The sequence below is a fragment of the Herpailurus yagouaroundi genome, unplaced genomic scaffold, assembly GCF_014898765.1.
Source record: "Herpailurus yagouaroundi ecotype Mexico unplaced genomic scaffold, PumYag 159, whole genome shotgun sequence".
Lineage (NCBI taxonomy): Eukaryota > Metazoa > Chordata > Mammalia > Carnivora > Felidae > Herpailurus > Herpailurus yagouaroundi.
Genome location: NW_024412400.1, coordinates 27932785 through 27948978, shown reverse-complemented (window position 1 = coordinate 27948978; position 16194 = coordinate 27932785). Strand labels below are relative to the sequence as shown.

Sequence of the window (16194 nt, the reverse complement as noted above, 5' to 3'; positions counted from 1 at the left end):
ATAACTTATTTATCTAACATTAATGCAATCCACTTAATGGAGAGGTAGGTGTTCTAATTTCTAAAGTACATTTAGTACATTAGCAGCTAGTTGGCAATTAATCTAATAAGTAAGTAGAGATAGGAATGTAATCACTTTAGAAAATTCAAGCCAACAAAGAGTATTCTTTCTCTTTTTCCTCAGAAAGTATTCATGTTGGTATTCTGGAACTAATTCTCTCACTACTGATCCCCACATCTGTAGCAGTACTCATTATAAACTCCATTTTTAGCATTCCCGAGATGCTAGATTGATGGGTTGCTGAATAAATAAACACATATGTCTCTAAAGCAGAGGTTGGCAAACTTTTTCTATAAAGGACCAGATGATAAATATTTTAGACTTTGCAGGCCACATAGTCTCTGTCCCAACTACTCAGCTCTGCTTCTGAAGCATGGACACAGCCATAGACAATACGTAAATGAATATGTCAGCCTTCCAGTAAAACTTTATTTACAAAAACAAGCTGTGGGCCAGATTTAGGCCACACACCATAGTTTGCCAACCCCTGTTCTAAAGCAACATTAAATCTCTACCTCCTGGGCTGCGATTTTACTATGTTCAAGTATGCTGCCTGAAAACTAACCTAGCCTGAGTTGATGACAGCAAGTTATAATTAATGAGCATCTATTATATACCAAGTGTCAGGTATCTAACCTACATTATCTCCAAAACTCAAAAACATATTCCTAAAGATGGATGTTATTATTTACATTTTACAGATGAAGCATAATAAGGTTAAATAGTTTGTCCAAAGTCACAGTGATAGAAAGTTATAGAGTTTGGGTATGGCCCCAAATCTTTCAGATACTCTTTTCTTATTCCAATATTCCATTTTCAAGATCGCTGTCATAGAAATGCACTGCTTCTTTTTCTATTCCAGACCTCAGTGGATTGCTTATTGCCTTCTTGCCTGACAAAATGTCTTTCATATTGGACCAAAAGGGCTGGGCGATATAGCCTCCAAGTTATTAAAAATTCTACCAGAGCAAAACCTCAGTAAAATGCCTATATCATTAACCTTGCTTGCACTGAGCTGTCCCAAGGGCCGTCTTAATGCTGATGGTCAAGCAAAAAAAAAAAAAAAAAAAAGCCAAAAATTCCACATTGTGTCATGTAACCATACAATTAATCCCAGAGTTGTTGTTTTTAAGTTACAAATTTCTGAGTGTACATTTACGATATTTTTGAGCTGCTTATGAATTGTTTTATTTCTAGGAATCAGAGGACTCCTTAGTGGTAATCATCCCTGATAGTCATGTAGTCCTTTACAAAGTGTCCTCATACACTGTGTCTGTTATTGATAATAATTGTGGCAGCAACACTTTTTGAGTACTTATTGCCAGGTACATATCACTTGGATCAGTGATTCCCACAGTGGTAGGAGGCAAAATGTGACATCCTTTCCATTTACCAACCAGAAAACTGAGCCTTAAGGAAACTTAAATATCTTGCCCCAGATCATGGAGATTGTATAAAGTGGAGTCAGGATTTGAAAGCAGTACTCAAGATAGTGTGCCCATAGTAGATTCTCAATTACATGAAGGCATAGATGGCATCTGATCTTTCCTTCCTTGATTTATACTTTGTCCTGACAACATCTCTGTGCTAACCCTATAAATAGTATTTTATTTTATTTTTAAATGTTTATTTTTGTGAGAGAGAGAGAGAGAGAGAGCATGAGCCGGGGAGAGTCAGAGAGAGGGGGACAGAGGATCTGAAACGGACTCCGTGCCGACAACAATAAGCCCAATGTGGGGCTGCACTCCTGAGTTTCGAGATCCTGAGTCACACTGAAGTCCAAAGCTCAACTGACTGAGCCGGCCAAGTGCCCCACCCTAAATAGTGTTTTAAAGGAATGTAAAATAAAATAGAAAAACTGTTGTGATATACTACCAAGAGAAAAAAAGATGTTAAAGTGTATGGAAAGTATGATTACAAATATATTTTTAAAAGAAAGAAAAGAAAATTATGTCTAGATTCTAGAAAAATATTTACCAGAATGTTGATAGTTGTGGAATTATGGATATGAGTATTGGCTGCGTTTTTCCTTCTTTTTTTTCTTACTTTCTATTTTTAAATAAAAATAACAAAAGTTTAAAATATCAATGAAAGAAAAAAGAAAAATGACTGATAAAATTCCTTCAGTGTGATCAGCAATTTTTAAGTACAATTCACCGGCATGTTCCCTGAGGGAGCAACAATCTATTTAAGGAAACAAAGCCGAAACTCCAAGAGAGGAATCCAAGGGCATCTAGGAACAAGCTAATGTGGCTCACATCCATTATGAAAGGGAGGTAAGGAAGGTTCCAATTTTTTAAGATGAGTGTTAAAAATAAGTGGGGAGGGGAGAAATGTGAATGTCTTGAGTAAAAGAGGTAGAGATAGGAATTGACTACCAGTTTGGGAGGGAAAGGGGCCATTTTGGTGGATAGACACAGTTTGCAGGACAGATTTATTGGCAAAAACAGCCATTGTGGGTTCTTAACAAATGAAGGTTGTGGTAATTTGGTACCTTCAAAAATAGAATAGGAAGGTATACACCAGATTCCAACTGTTGTGGCTCATGGTGTTTAGTTTCAGGCTGGGGCAGGAAGACCACAGGGGGAAGATAAATAGTCCTATCTCCCATCTTTTCTCTTTCTAAGAGGTCCTACAAGGTTTCTAGTTTTTAGGCTGATATTGTTTATTATAGAGCCTGTCATATTGTTTTCCTGCTCAAGATCTGACATTGGCTCCCAACTGCTTCCCAAGGCAGATGCAGAGTCTTTGGATGAGCATTTAAGACCCTTTACCTCGTGGAGCTGACTTTGTCAGCATTGTCTCGAACTCCTCTCCACATCCTTAGGCTGCAGTGGAATTAAGCTGCTTAGTGTGCCTCTCTGTTCACTCTTTCATACCTTCAATCATTCTGTTCCATCCCTAGAAATAACTTCCTCACAACCACATTTCCCAGTGAAAATCCATCAGCTCCCTCTTACCGCCAAACCAGATGGTACTTTTAAGGGTTGAACCCAAGTTTTATCCTTCCTTGTATATTAACATCAAGCACAAAGACTCTATGATCAGTATATTTCCTGAGAATATTTTGTTGAGCTGAAGACTAGGATAGCTTTAGGCTTCATTCTGTTTTGCTGCAGTCTAGAATTCGGTGGGGGTTGGGGGGTGGGGGGATCACTTGAGGAAATACATAATAAGAGTGTAGTGACTAAGGCTGTTGCTCAGATAGCCTCCTATTCTATACCAGTTGTTCATATCATTCATTCATTTATTTGTGTATTCATTCATACATTCCATAAACACTGTGTACCACTAAAGTCTAGACATTGTAAAATATGAGGAAATTGTAGAGATATAAAAGAAAATCAGATATAATTCCTCCTTTCTGAACATTCATGATCTATTGGGGTAGAAACTAAGTGTACAGGAAGGATATGGCTGTGTCTGCTTCTAGTAATGAAGTACCTGCTTGTTTTACATTATTCTCCCAATGAAAATGGCTAGAAACACTGGATAAGAACCAAGAGACATCTGTTTGAAGGTCCTAAGGCTGTCAGGTTTTGAGGAGCCAAAAATGGAAAGAAGAGAAATCCGCTGAGGTGATTCACACATTCTATCCAGGTTTTCCACTCAAGGCAGTTCCTCAAGCCTGATTAATAAAACACCATGGGTAGAGATGCTAAGAAGCCTAGCAGAAAATAGATAGTGAGAAATAAGAAAGTAAGCAGAGGTCTTTGTAATCTCGTGGGCCTGGAGAAGCAAAACTGAAGTTCAGGGATACTAAGAGAGGGCCCAAGATTCAGAGATGCTTCAGAGAAACAGTCTGAATGTCTTATTCTCCCAAGACAACCACTAATTAGCAAAGCAGCATAAAGAGAAACTGAACAAAAAGCTAGAGCCAAGAGACTATGGAGATAAACAGAGCCTTGGAGAGTCTCACAAAAATTAACACTGAGAGCTTGTCAAGGAACATCAGCCCTTATAAACACAAAACCTTTCAGTTGGAGCCCTTTAAGGACTATTTTCAAAGAATAAGTGAATCAAAAATATATTGCACCTATAAAGATTTTTGAAGAAACTTACCTCTAAATAGCTCAACCTTAATTGGAGTCAGGTGACTGCTCCCATTCTAACTGCTTGCCAGACTCTTGCTAAAGACTCATCTACAGGCAGCTGGGTGGCTCAGTCGGTTAAGCTTCCGACCTCAGCTCAAGTCACCATCTTGCCGTTCATGAGTTCGTGCCCCATGTCGGCCTCTGTGCTGACAGCTCAGAACCTGGAGCCTGCTTCAGATTCTGTGTTTCTCTCTCTCTCTGTCCTTCTCCCGCTCTGTCTCTCTCTCTCTCTGGCTCAAAAATAAATAAAACATTAAAAAAAAGACTCATCTGAGTCTTTATAATCTTTATTTACACAGTATCTGCTACACAAGAGGCAGAACCAAGAAACAGATAATAAAAATAGATCCAAAGTTGATCTAAATATCATAATCATCAGACATAGGCTTTAACAATGACTCTAATTAATATGTTTAAGGAAACAGAACGTTGCTTTTCAAAAAACTGGCATTTGAATTGATCTTTGAAGAATACTTAGGATTTCAATTAACCAAGATTGTACTTCTCCAAGGACTTGGAGTCAGATGCAAGTCATTCTAGCCAAGGGTGGATCACAGAGATGAAGAACAAAGCAGGGAAGGGTCAAATCCAGCAGTATTTGATCCAGGGAAGGACCAAATGTGTGTAGGTGGGGAATAACTAATTTTTGTCTATTTCAGGATTTCTTCAGTAAATCTGACCCATTTCTGGAAATTTTTCGTATGAATGATGATGCAACCCAGCAGCTTGTACACCGAACTGAGGTGAGAAGAGTTATCTTCAGCTGTGCCATCTCAGCTCCTAAGATAATATATTGACCTGTTTTGAGAAACCCCTTATGTTTCTTAATGTCTATAGTTGTGCACTCAGACCTGGAGCCTTCACTGTCCTTAAGAGGACTCTCTGTCTTTTGTAGCTTTTTAAATTCTCAATTTAGATGTTAGAAGACCCTCTCTCACCCAAATTTTCCACTGTTTATCTTCAATACAGACTGTCAGCAACATATTAATAAGAATATGAATATTAGGTAACATTTAATGTGTATGATTAGGTGCCAAGCATTGTACTAAGTGATTTGTATGCATTACTTTATTTACTTCTCATAACAATCCCTTGACATGATTATTATTACCCCCATTTTATAGTTCATTAACTGAACCTTTGGGAAGGCCAGTGACTTTCCAAATTCTCATAGTTAGTGAGGGGTAGAGCAGAGGTTTGAATTGAGTTTGTTTGGCCTGAGCTTCATGATAATTTGAGAAGCGCATCTGCTTCCCCAGCAAAAGTTCATCCACTGGGCTGATGTCAGGCCTATTATGTGAACGGCTGTTCTGTCCCAGCTGCCGCTTGGTCTAGCCACAGCTCCTTCTCAAGCTCCCTTGTCTTTCTCTCCGGGGCTCCAAACCTTATCTCTTATTAACCCACCACCCAGTGCGACACACCCACTCAACAACCAACCCCAGTCTCCACTTTTCATTTTGTTTACAAGCTGGTCAAGAGAGAGTCTGTGGGGATGAGAAGTACATTGATAAGGAGGAAGTGGGATGATTGTGATAAATGAAAGAGCTGAGAGAAGACTATTGTGTATATATATTCATATATATATATTCATGAATATATGAATATATATATTCATATACATTCATATATATTCATATATATATATATATATATATATATATATATATATAGGACTATTGTTCATGCATATATATGTGTGTGGTGGGATAAAAGAAGAAGGAGCCCTCATGACTTTCATAGGATGATAGTAGGGTTCCATGTTCCCACCACCCCATATTGGAAGTCCATTTCCATTTTCCTGAAGTAATAGAGTCTCAAGTAGTGTTTGGGGAACTTTTTGTGTCATATTAAAAGTATACAAGAATGAAATAGTTTGCATGGGCAAAGTCTATGGATACCATCTAGTTCATAGTTGGCATTTAATAACTTGTGCTTAATAAAAAAATGAATAAATGAATGAAGCTGAGTATAGATAGTATGTCTGCTACATGTTATAATAGTACAATGTAGTTCTCTGGAATTTAACCCCTGGGGAACAGTTTGGGGTACAGTAGTCTCCCTGAATGGCACCTGATTGCCACCACCAAATAGAGTCCTTTTCACAAACACAGATTCCCTTGGTAGGACAAACTTCTTTCGGGAGAAGTAAATAAACTTTGGGGAGAATTAGAAGTGGTGTCCATTTGCCCTTTTGTTCCTGTCATTGAATGGGGGCTTAAATGTGCAGACAGAAAGGAGATGGGGGTGTATCATTAGACTTCTCTCACAAGATCTCCCTTTCCTTTGCTCCTGATACCAGTCCTTTTCTCATTATTAGTATTAGTAAATTCTCCTACTCCCAAGAATCTCTAGAACTCCTCCCATACCTGATTGCTGAGGAGCTTGTGGAGTCTCACAAGCAATGCAACTGTTACGTTTTCCAGTGAGTCAAGCAACACAACATTGATTTTTTCCTCTTTCTTATTCAAGAGATATGAAATAAATATTAGGCAATACTTTCTCTTGGAGGAAGCACACACATGTACACACAGATTCTAATTTCATAGGAAATTTCTAGTTGAAACTTTGATCTGCTATGTTTAAAAACTCTTGCAATAAAATATCACTTCTTAGTGTTTTTATATAAAGGTGAGAACTTTAAATTAACCCAGATGCTTTTATCTAACTTTTCTTCTCATGACAACTTTGATCATCCCCAGGGTATCAGGGCACAAGACAAAGCCCCACAGGAACATAATTTTTGTACTTTAACGCATTAAAAGAAATTTAATAATGAGTCCATGATACAATCAATAATTCATGGTTATATTAAGGAACCCAGTAGAAGAGGGAATTACTTATAAAATAATTATGTTATTTGGATAGAGAATTCATTTTTTTTATAATGCTAAGACTTCTGCTAACTAAAACTTTCACAGGAAGACAAATCGATATGACAAAATTCCATTTGACTTCATTTGTATATACCCTAGAGCAGTGGTTCTCAAATTTCATGCATCAGAATCATCTAGGGGGCTCACCTCCAGAGTTTCTGTCAGTAGGTGTGGGCACAACCTAGAAATCTGAACCTTTAACAAGTTCCCAGGTGATGCTGGTTCTCCTGCTGTTCCAAGGACCACACTTTGGGAACCTCTATCCTAAAGTACACAATATAGCCCTAGGTACAGAGCAGATTCTCATGCATTCTATGTCCATGCAAATTATTTGAACCATAGTGATGGCAGGCTGACTTGACTTGTATGGACTATGGGGCAGGATTAGTAAGCTGCTTTCAGAAGGATTTCACTGTATTATAGACTTTGTGACACTAAAGATCTGAAGATCTTCCATATTATACCTTAATATGAAAGCTGGTATAAGTATGCTCTTGGGATTTTTCTTTTAGAAACTTCTCCTCTGACTTTAATCTGCTCTAACCTGAGGTCATAGACCAAAGACTATTCAATTCTTTAGCAGTAGAAATGTCCTGCTATACTCCCTACACTAACCAATAGTCTTTACCTATACTCAATAGAAGAGAATTTATGCCATAGGAATGACACTCCTGTAGAACTTTATCTATGCCTGTAGATCCTTTATCAGAGGTCAAAAGCAGACCTGCCTCCTAAATCCTAGCTCCTTTCAGTGTAGAAGGGTTCATCTCCAGCATCCATATGATGATCATTATTCATGATACAATGGCCAGGCCAGTGATCACAGGAGTTCTGCTCATAACAAGCCACTTAGTGGGCACCCTTACTCCAAGTTTTCATTAAGACACTTATTCTAGATAGTTGTCCTTTTCATAAGCACCACAATACTTCTCAGATGGTTTTTGTATTGAAATGTGAAAATGTCAAGCATTCCCTCCCCAACCCACCATTCGTCTCTTTGTTTTCTCAGGTTGTGATGAATAACTTAAGCCCAGCCTGGAAATCATTCAAAGTATCAGTCAATTCTCTATGCAGTGGAGATCCAGACCGCCGGCTGAAGGTCAGATATATATGTCTGAGAAATGCAATTGTTTATGTATTTAACTCTCCTCTTTCTCCTCATGTGAATGTTGGAAAACCCAAAATTTTCTGTACTGCTTACCAAATCTCTTAGCATCTTGAAGGAAGATGAAGGGGATGTTTCTTCTGCAGGAGCCACTGAAGCTCATGAGATAGTCAAAGATAAATCCCAATTGTGTTACGCCAAGAGGGAAAGTCCATGGCTTCTCAGAGATAAACTGTGGCAATAAGTTCATGGCGTGATTGGGAGTTATTAAGAACACAAAAATTACTGTATCAATTATCTATTGTTGTATAACAGATTAATCCAAAATGTAGTAACTGAAAACAATAACCATTTATTTAGCTTATGATTCCATGCACTGGCAAGTTGAGTTCCTGTAGGAGGTTCTTCTCTTGATCTTGCTTGGATGCCCTCATGTATTTGCAGGGTGGCTCTGCTTCTGGGCCTTGACTGGCTATCATCTGGAATGACTGGGTGTTTGAGCCATTTATCTCTCAACATTCAGAAGGCTAGTTTGGCCTAGTACACACAGCAACCTTAGAGTTCCAAAAGAGCAAGAACAGAAGCTGCAAAGTCTCTTAAGGTCTAGTCACAGAATGCATAGGAGGTCACTTCCTCCACATTCTGTTGGTCCAAGCAAGTCACATGGCCATCCCAGATTCAGGGATGAGGGTGAGGAAATTGACTCTGCTGCTTGGTGAGAGGAACTGCAAAGTATGGTGGCCATTTTTTTCAGTCTACCACAAATGTTTTTTGGGTATTGTGGGAATATACAAGTTGGAAGAAAAGACACATTGTGAGGGTGACCAAAGGAAGACAAGAGGCTGAATGCCAGAAGCAGATTCCAGGAGGCATTTTTTATGGTCCAAAAACTGACCCTCCTTCTACCTTGGAAGTCCAGAAGCTCCATGTTATCAATGCCCCCAAGTTGATTCTACCAAGATAACTAAGTAAAATCAGTAGAAACCAGAGCCTATAAACCTAAGGGCCAATCAATTCATATTGTGTGAGCAACATGTCCCTCAAGCAGAGTCAGCATTCACCTCAGTTTAATCAGGGCATTTTCTCTATGTGGGCCAGCCATAGGGAAGACAACTATTAGACGACTACTATATTAGCCTGAAAGCCTGGGACGTCTGCCTCCACTATGGGAAGATGGGTTCATTCAGCAGACTAAATGTTCACGTTGATCTTTCAGGGCACCTAATTTCCTGGAAACTGTTAGATGGGCATTGCCAATGTTTGTCTCTGTAACTTTACATTTTCCTCATCCATTTTGCCTCACAAAACTTCTTGTGATAGAATTATTTTGATTTGTCAGCGTTGTCAGATTAGAACCCGTTTTCTCTAATGTGACCTTATATATCTTTGCTTAAGACCATTCTGTGTGGACTTGGTGCTTGAACTCTCAGTAGACCACTTACTTCCACGTTATTGAGGAGAAAGTCAGAGTTTCCCTAATATCTTGTGTCCTGTAAGAGCTAAGATACTTTAAGCTTCAATTGGCATCAGAACTGCCTTTTACGTCAAAATCAGGACTCCTGGCTGTTTGAGACTCCATGTGTCAGCTCATATGTGGAATGCCAAGGGCTTTAGCTTCGGGCATAGGGTGATGATTAACGTCTGTATTCTGAGCAGCTCCATCCCATTCCTAGCAAGATAATTGACCCTGTTTAGGATAGAAATCAAATAATATGTCCATTAGCAATAGATCAACTTTGTTATATGGAGTTATTAATTGAATAAAAGGAGAGGGTTGTATGTAATTGAATAAATAAATGCAGAAAAGCAGCACATTATGGCCTTGTGAATGTTTTGCCATCTGTAGAGGAACAAGTAGGAGTAAAGGAGATAGATGATGAGTGACAGATGAGAAAGAAAGAGAAAGAAAGAAATAGGGTATTGGAGAGGGAGCAGTAGGAAGGGAAGAAGGAAAGGATCAGAGCTTCTCAACAGCTGCACATCTGACATTTGGATTTTGTTGTAGGGGCCTGACCTATGCATTCTAGGATGTTTAACAAACAGCATCCCTGGCTACTTGATGTTAGTAATACTCCACTTACAGCCAGTCTTACATCAGTCTTACAGCCAGAAGTCTACTCAGACATTGCTAAATGTTTCCTGGAGAGTAAAATTACTCCTGATTGAGAACCAATGGTTTCAAACTTAACATGCATCAGAATCACCTAGATAACTTGCTAATGTGTGTGTGTGTGTGTGTGTGTGTGTGTGTGTGTGTGTGTGTGTATACAGAAACTCTGAGTATTTAGTATTTACAAAGTATATATTTATATATATACTCAGAGTTTCTGATTCAGGAGGTCTAGGGTGGGCCTGAGAATTTTGCATTCTAACAAGCTCATGGGTAATGCTGCCACTGCTGGATTCAGCCCACACTTTAAGGATCCAGGGGTAGACATTTGTTTCTTCATTATGACTCTCCCATGGCCTAGTGTCTCCACAGCAATTTCTAGCATCCAGTCTCCCCTTTACCACCTTTGTTCTGTCCAGCACTTGTACCTTTCTGCACTGTCCCAGCCTTCTCAGCTTTGCACACACCTTTCTCTCTTCCTGAAAAGCCTTCCTCAGTCTGCTTTTCTTTAAACAGGCTACTTTTCTTCAGGCCTCTTAAATCGCCCTCCACTTTCAAAAAACCTTCCTCTTTAGCTTCTGTGGGATACTTTCTAACCCTTTCTACCTACCCCATTAAACTACTTCTCAACTTGTTTTGAAAATTTCTGTGTACATCTCTGTCTCCTCAGTAGACAACTTGTCCTTTTCAGTTTGCTCCTTCGGGGTAGAACCATGTTTTGTTCACTGTGTATACAGCTGTCTAGCATAGTGCTTGGCACAGAGTAGATACCCAGTAACTTTTTAAAAAATGTTCATTTATTTATTTTGAGAGGTGGGGGGAGAGAGGGAGAGAATCCCAAGCACCCAACATGGGGCTTGATCCCATGAACTGTGAGATCATAACCTGAGCCTAAATCAATAGTCGGATGCTTAACTGATTGAGCCACCAAGACGTGCCTACCCAGTAACTTATTGGAGAGTGAATGAATAGAGGTGTGAGGGAAGTACTGAGAGGTTACCAGGGGGTATCCTGGGGCAGGGACTGGAGCGGAGAATTGCCCACAGCAGTATTTGGTATGCTGGAGTTTCCTAGGCCACAAAGCCAATGTTGCACTCACCTGCTCACAATATCCAAATGCAGTTTCCTGAAAGGCAGGATAGACTTCCTGTATTGCCCTTTACTTGTATTCATTATTTTGTCACAAAGGCCACTGTGAAATTTTCATAATGCTGTCCCTAGCTAGCTTTCTCCAAAATAAAATGGCAACATATTGGCAGGCAGCATCTCTGTCCATATGGGTGTCATTCTTCCTACCACCAAAGAACATTAGAAAGTGATTTAAAATTTTTTTAATTTTAAAAACACTCTGTCAGGTTAGATTTTAGCAATCTTAGCAAAATTTTTACACTTAGGTCTTTGTCCCAAATGAGGCTTGGTATCTTTAATTCTCATTTATTCAGGACCCACATGAACACCCAAGTTCAAATAACCAGCTTTTTCTGCTTTACTTTTATTTATTTATTCTGTACTCTTCCTTTATGTAAAAAATAAAAGCATTCAAAGAAGCCTTTTTCAGAAACTGGTGTTTTAACTTACTATGGAAATATTCAAACATACATAAAAGTAGAGAAATGATGTGATAACTCCCCATGCCCAGTACACAGCTTCAACAATTATTATCTCATGGCCAATTTTACTTCACACACACCCCTAAAACCCATTTCCCTCTTCCTCTCCCCACTGGATCATTTTGAAGCAAATCCTAGACCAGGGCCAGCTCATCCATTAAGCCCAGCAAGCACAGTGCCAGGACCCACCAGACTTTCAGGAGTCCATGAAAATGTTTTCATTCTTTTAAAATTAGAAAGGAAAAAAATGAACTTATAAATAAGATTGAATAAAATGTTTTATTTTTTTTTCTCACCTCAGAAAGCAATGACATTTTTAGAATCCTAAAAATCTACTATGGTGGAAGGGGACCCATGAAGGCAAAAATGCCTAGGGCCAATGAAGGTCAAGGTATGGCCATGTCCCAAATACCTTATCACATCATCCCAAAATGCTTCAGTATAAGAATAAGAATAAGGAATCATTCTATAAACATAACTACAAAGCCATTATATAATCTAATTATATTATATATCTAAGAATATTAACTAAGCCTCCTTAATACCATCAAATATTTTGCCACTATTCATATATGACTGATGGTCTAATTTATTTAAAAAAATGTTTTTGCACTTTTTTTTTTAAAAAGGGGGATCTAAATAAGGTCCAAGCATTGAATTAGACAAAAATACCTCCAAAGTTCTCTTTTAATCTGTTAGTTCCTTCTCCTTTTTTTTCCCTTGCAGTTTACTTATTGAAGAAATCAGGTTGGTTTACCCTGTAGCATTTCTCATGTTCTGTGCTCCCTATAAATGAGGAGTTAGGACTTGATCAGATTTGGGGTCTGTTTTCTAGCAAGAATGCTTTATAAGTGATGCGGCTTTCTTAGGGTGTGAATAGTCATTGAGGAACTTTGCCTACATCCATTTAGTTAGGGCTTCCAAAATGGTAATTTTCCACTTCTGTCATTACTTCTTTATCTGTTGTTTTGTGTCTTCTATAAGGAAAAGCTTTTCCTTCAATAACTATTTGGCTCCCTGAGGTGTGATTCATACAGGAAAGACAGGAAAAATGGTTTATTTTTCCTTTCTTTTTTAACCAATTTTCAGAATAACAAATTAGTTCTCTGGCATCCTCCATAGGTAACTAGTGAAGTCCCCCAATATTATTAAGAATTTATAGATTTTTTAATATATCTGAGTCTTTCAATTCATTTCAGTTATTACTATTCCTTTGAAATCTTGAATTGCTGCATGTTTAACCAATGAAAACTGCTTTAAGTTAGCTCTTGAGTTCTTTTGACATAAACTTAATACTATGTAGTCATTTCCTAGCTTTCTTGTATAAACTTTAAAATTCATAAATTTTGAAATTGTGTAATTCCCTTTCTCCATCAGATCTATCTCTCTGTGGATGCTGAGTCATATATTAAAGTCTCTTGAAACAATTTCTCTCCATAGCTAAACATCTACCCCATAGAATTCTCATTTTGTTTCATTTTGCTTTCCATTGCTAGGATACTTTTACAAATTTAATTTTCCTTTGTATGAAATGTTTACATGATTCTAAAGTCAAAACTACAAAACAAGTATATTCAGAAAAATTTACCTTCCATTCCTGTCTCTTCCACTTTGTACCCTCTTCCCTTACAGGTAATCATTTTGTAGTATACTTTAATACTTGGCAGTGCTAACTCCTTCCACTTCTCTATTCCTTTCCTTTTTAAGGGTTTTCCTGGATATTTTGCTTGTTTTTTTCTGTCCCTTTAGCTTTAGAAACAACTAGTACTGGGGTGGGGCGGGGAACAACTTGATGGTATTTTTATTGGTATTGCAAAGGAAATCTCTTTACTATTGAGTCTTCCTGTCCTAGAATATGGTATGTCTTCCCATTTGATCAAATCTCCTTTTATGTTTACAGGAGTGCTTAATGTTTTTCTCTTAGAGGTCTAGAACATTTATATTTAAATTTATGCCTAGTTTTTGTGTGTTTGTTTGTTTCTTTACCTCTTCTAAATGGAATCTTCCATTATGCATTCTAACTATCATTTGTCAATGTAAAGTTATTGAATTTTGTTTGTTTTCTAAAACTGCTATTTTATTGTTATATTCTTTTTTATAGTAATTTTCTGTTCATTTTTTAAGCATTTTCCAAATATATAATTCTATCATCTGAAAATAGAGATTGTTTTACCCATTCTTACTATCCTGATGGCTCTAGTTATTGCTCTTCTTTATTTACATGGACCAATACTCCCAATATAGTGTTAAATAGTAGAGGAGAAATAGAGCATCTTTGTCTTATCCATCACCACAGTGGAAAATTCTGTAGTGTTTTTCCATTCATTCTGACTGAGATTAATTTTTTAAACTGATTATGAAGGTGTCAGAGGCTTAGCGCTTTTCTTAGCCATGTCTACCGAGCCTTAAAGACCTGCACTAGCATTCAGGGAGGATTCTTGTTGGTTTTGGTAACCCTAGAGACAAAAGTTGCTCTACTTCCTGAATAGATTTAGGTTTATGTTTAAGATTAGCTATTTGATGAAATATATATTTAACACTTAATATGAACTATTTAATGAATTTGTCCATGATTTCTATGGCATGGTAGAGTCCTTATCAAAATCCTAGTTTCATTTACATCTAACCATGCAGTAAGGTAGCTTCCATTGTCTTCATTTTACAGATGAAGAAACAGAGGCTCAAAAACCCCCATGCATTCAAATGCCAACTTTAATGCTCTTTTTTATTGAATTGTACTGTCTCTATTTTGTTGTATTTCTTAGAAAATAAATCATCTTGATAAAGCATATCGCTTAACTCTGAACCAGCCAGAATGTTTTATTTGCCATTATTCTAACATTTAACAGAAACAAGTCTTGTATATATGTAACATATTTCATGAAGTCTGAGACACTATTAATTATGTAAAGCAGCACGAAGGGAAAAAAACGTTCTTAATGAATCCATAATGCCATGCTTTCTTACCAACATGTGTTTATGAGGAAATCTGTGCTGTTAAACTCCATGAAATGTGGTGTCAATCATTTCTTTTGATTTGATCAATACATTATTAATATCCAGTACATATTCTTTAGAAGGCATTGTTAGTATTCAGAATAGATTCTACCAGATGGGGGTCTAAGAGAAGAGGGTGAGAAGGCACTATCAGCAGGCATTATTAACACATTGTTAACACCCTAAATGTGCCTAGTACTATAGGAAAATGCCATGACAGAAAAGTCTAGGAAAATACCATATAAGAACCTCAAGGCCATTTCCTGTCTCCTTTTCTAATTCTCAAACCATACAGGTAACTTGGACACTCTCCATGAAGAGTTCATCAGGCATTTTCTGAGTATGGTTGCCTCAAAGAGGTGATCCTTGTCTCACCCTGTCCCCATGCCTATGCAACAGAGAGACCCAGGTTATTAGCTGAGGTCATGGTGCAGTGAGCACACCCAAGACAACCAGGCAGAAGGAAGTAGCAGAAGAAAAAGAGAAGCAGATCCCCAAAGTCAAAGCAGAGGTTATAGGACTCAGGAGCCCATGACAGCGTGAGAGGAGGCCCAAAGTCCAAAGCAACCAACAAATGACATCTTCACCCACGATTGATCTCACTCACCTGTCACACCCTACTTCTTCTGTAGCCACGTGTGATTGATTTAGAACAGCCATGTTCATGAACTCCCTTCTTACACCCCCAAATTTGGATTCCTGGCCAGTCAGAAAAGTGCTTTCCAGAATCAGCATTGTAGACCCCATTGGTCCTGGAATCTTCATTTTAACAACTTTCCCAAACAGTGCTGGTGCAAGCCATTTGCCAAGCACACACTGAGAAATACTGTCTTCCTACTGAATCTTCAAACCTAGATGACTTGCTGGAACTTCTCTTGGGAGGTCAGTATTTTCACTGAAGAGCTAAGTATATATGTATGTATACATTCTGCTCTTCCCTCTATATGAAATCTGTAGCACTTATCCTTTGGTTACATCTAGCTATTGGTGTCTTCCCTTTCTCAAGTGTGACCAGGCCATCTCGAATTGAAATTGCATTTTCAATTCAAATTCATCGTCTTTGCTTTGGACTCTCTGAGCCAGATTGATTCAGAGAACACTCAGGAGAGTGTTCTTGGAGTTTGCCTTGGGCCTTCCCCCTTTATTCCCAATGCTACATGACTCGTAACTCCTGGATTCCTGAGTGCCTTTTATTTTGCCTCAGATCCTTTGAGCTTAGTTGCCAAACTTGTTTTATTTCTGCTTCATCCTGTTTTTCTGTAACAACCCTTCTGACTCTTAATGCTTGAAAAGGAAACACACACACACACACACACACACACACACACACACACACACACACACA

General features: G+C 38.1%; 1 protein-coding gene across 1 annotated transcript in view; it reads left to right on the top strand.

Annotated features, from left to right (window-relative positions):
* Window positions 1–16194, top strand: part of CPNE4 (copine 4) — a 498537-nt gene that overhangs the window by 374505 nt on the left and 107838 nt on the right. The window contains exons 6-7 of the mRNA XM_040480191.1: window positions 4814–4897; window positions 8037–8126. Coding sequence (XP_040336125.1) covers window positions 4814–4897; window positions 8037–8126 — 174 coding nt within the window. The remainder of the gene's footprint in view (window positions 1–4813; window positions 4898–8036; window positions 8127–16194) is intronic.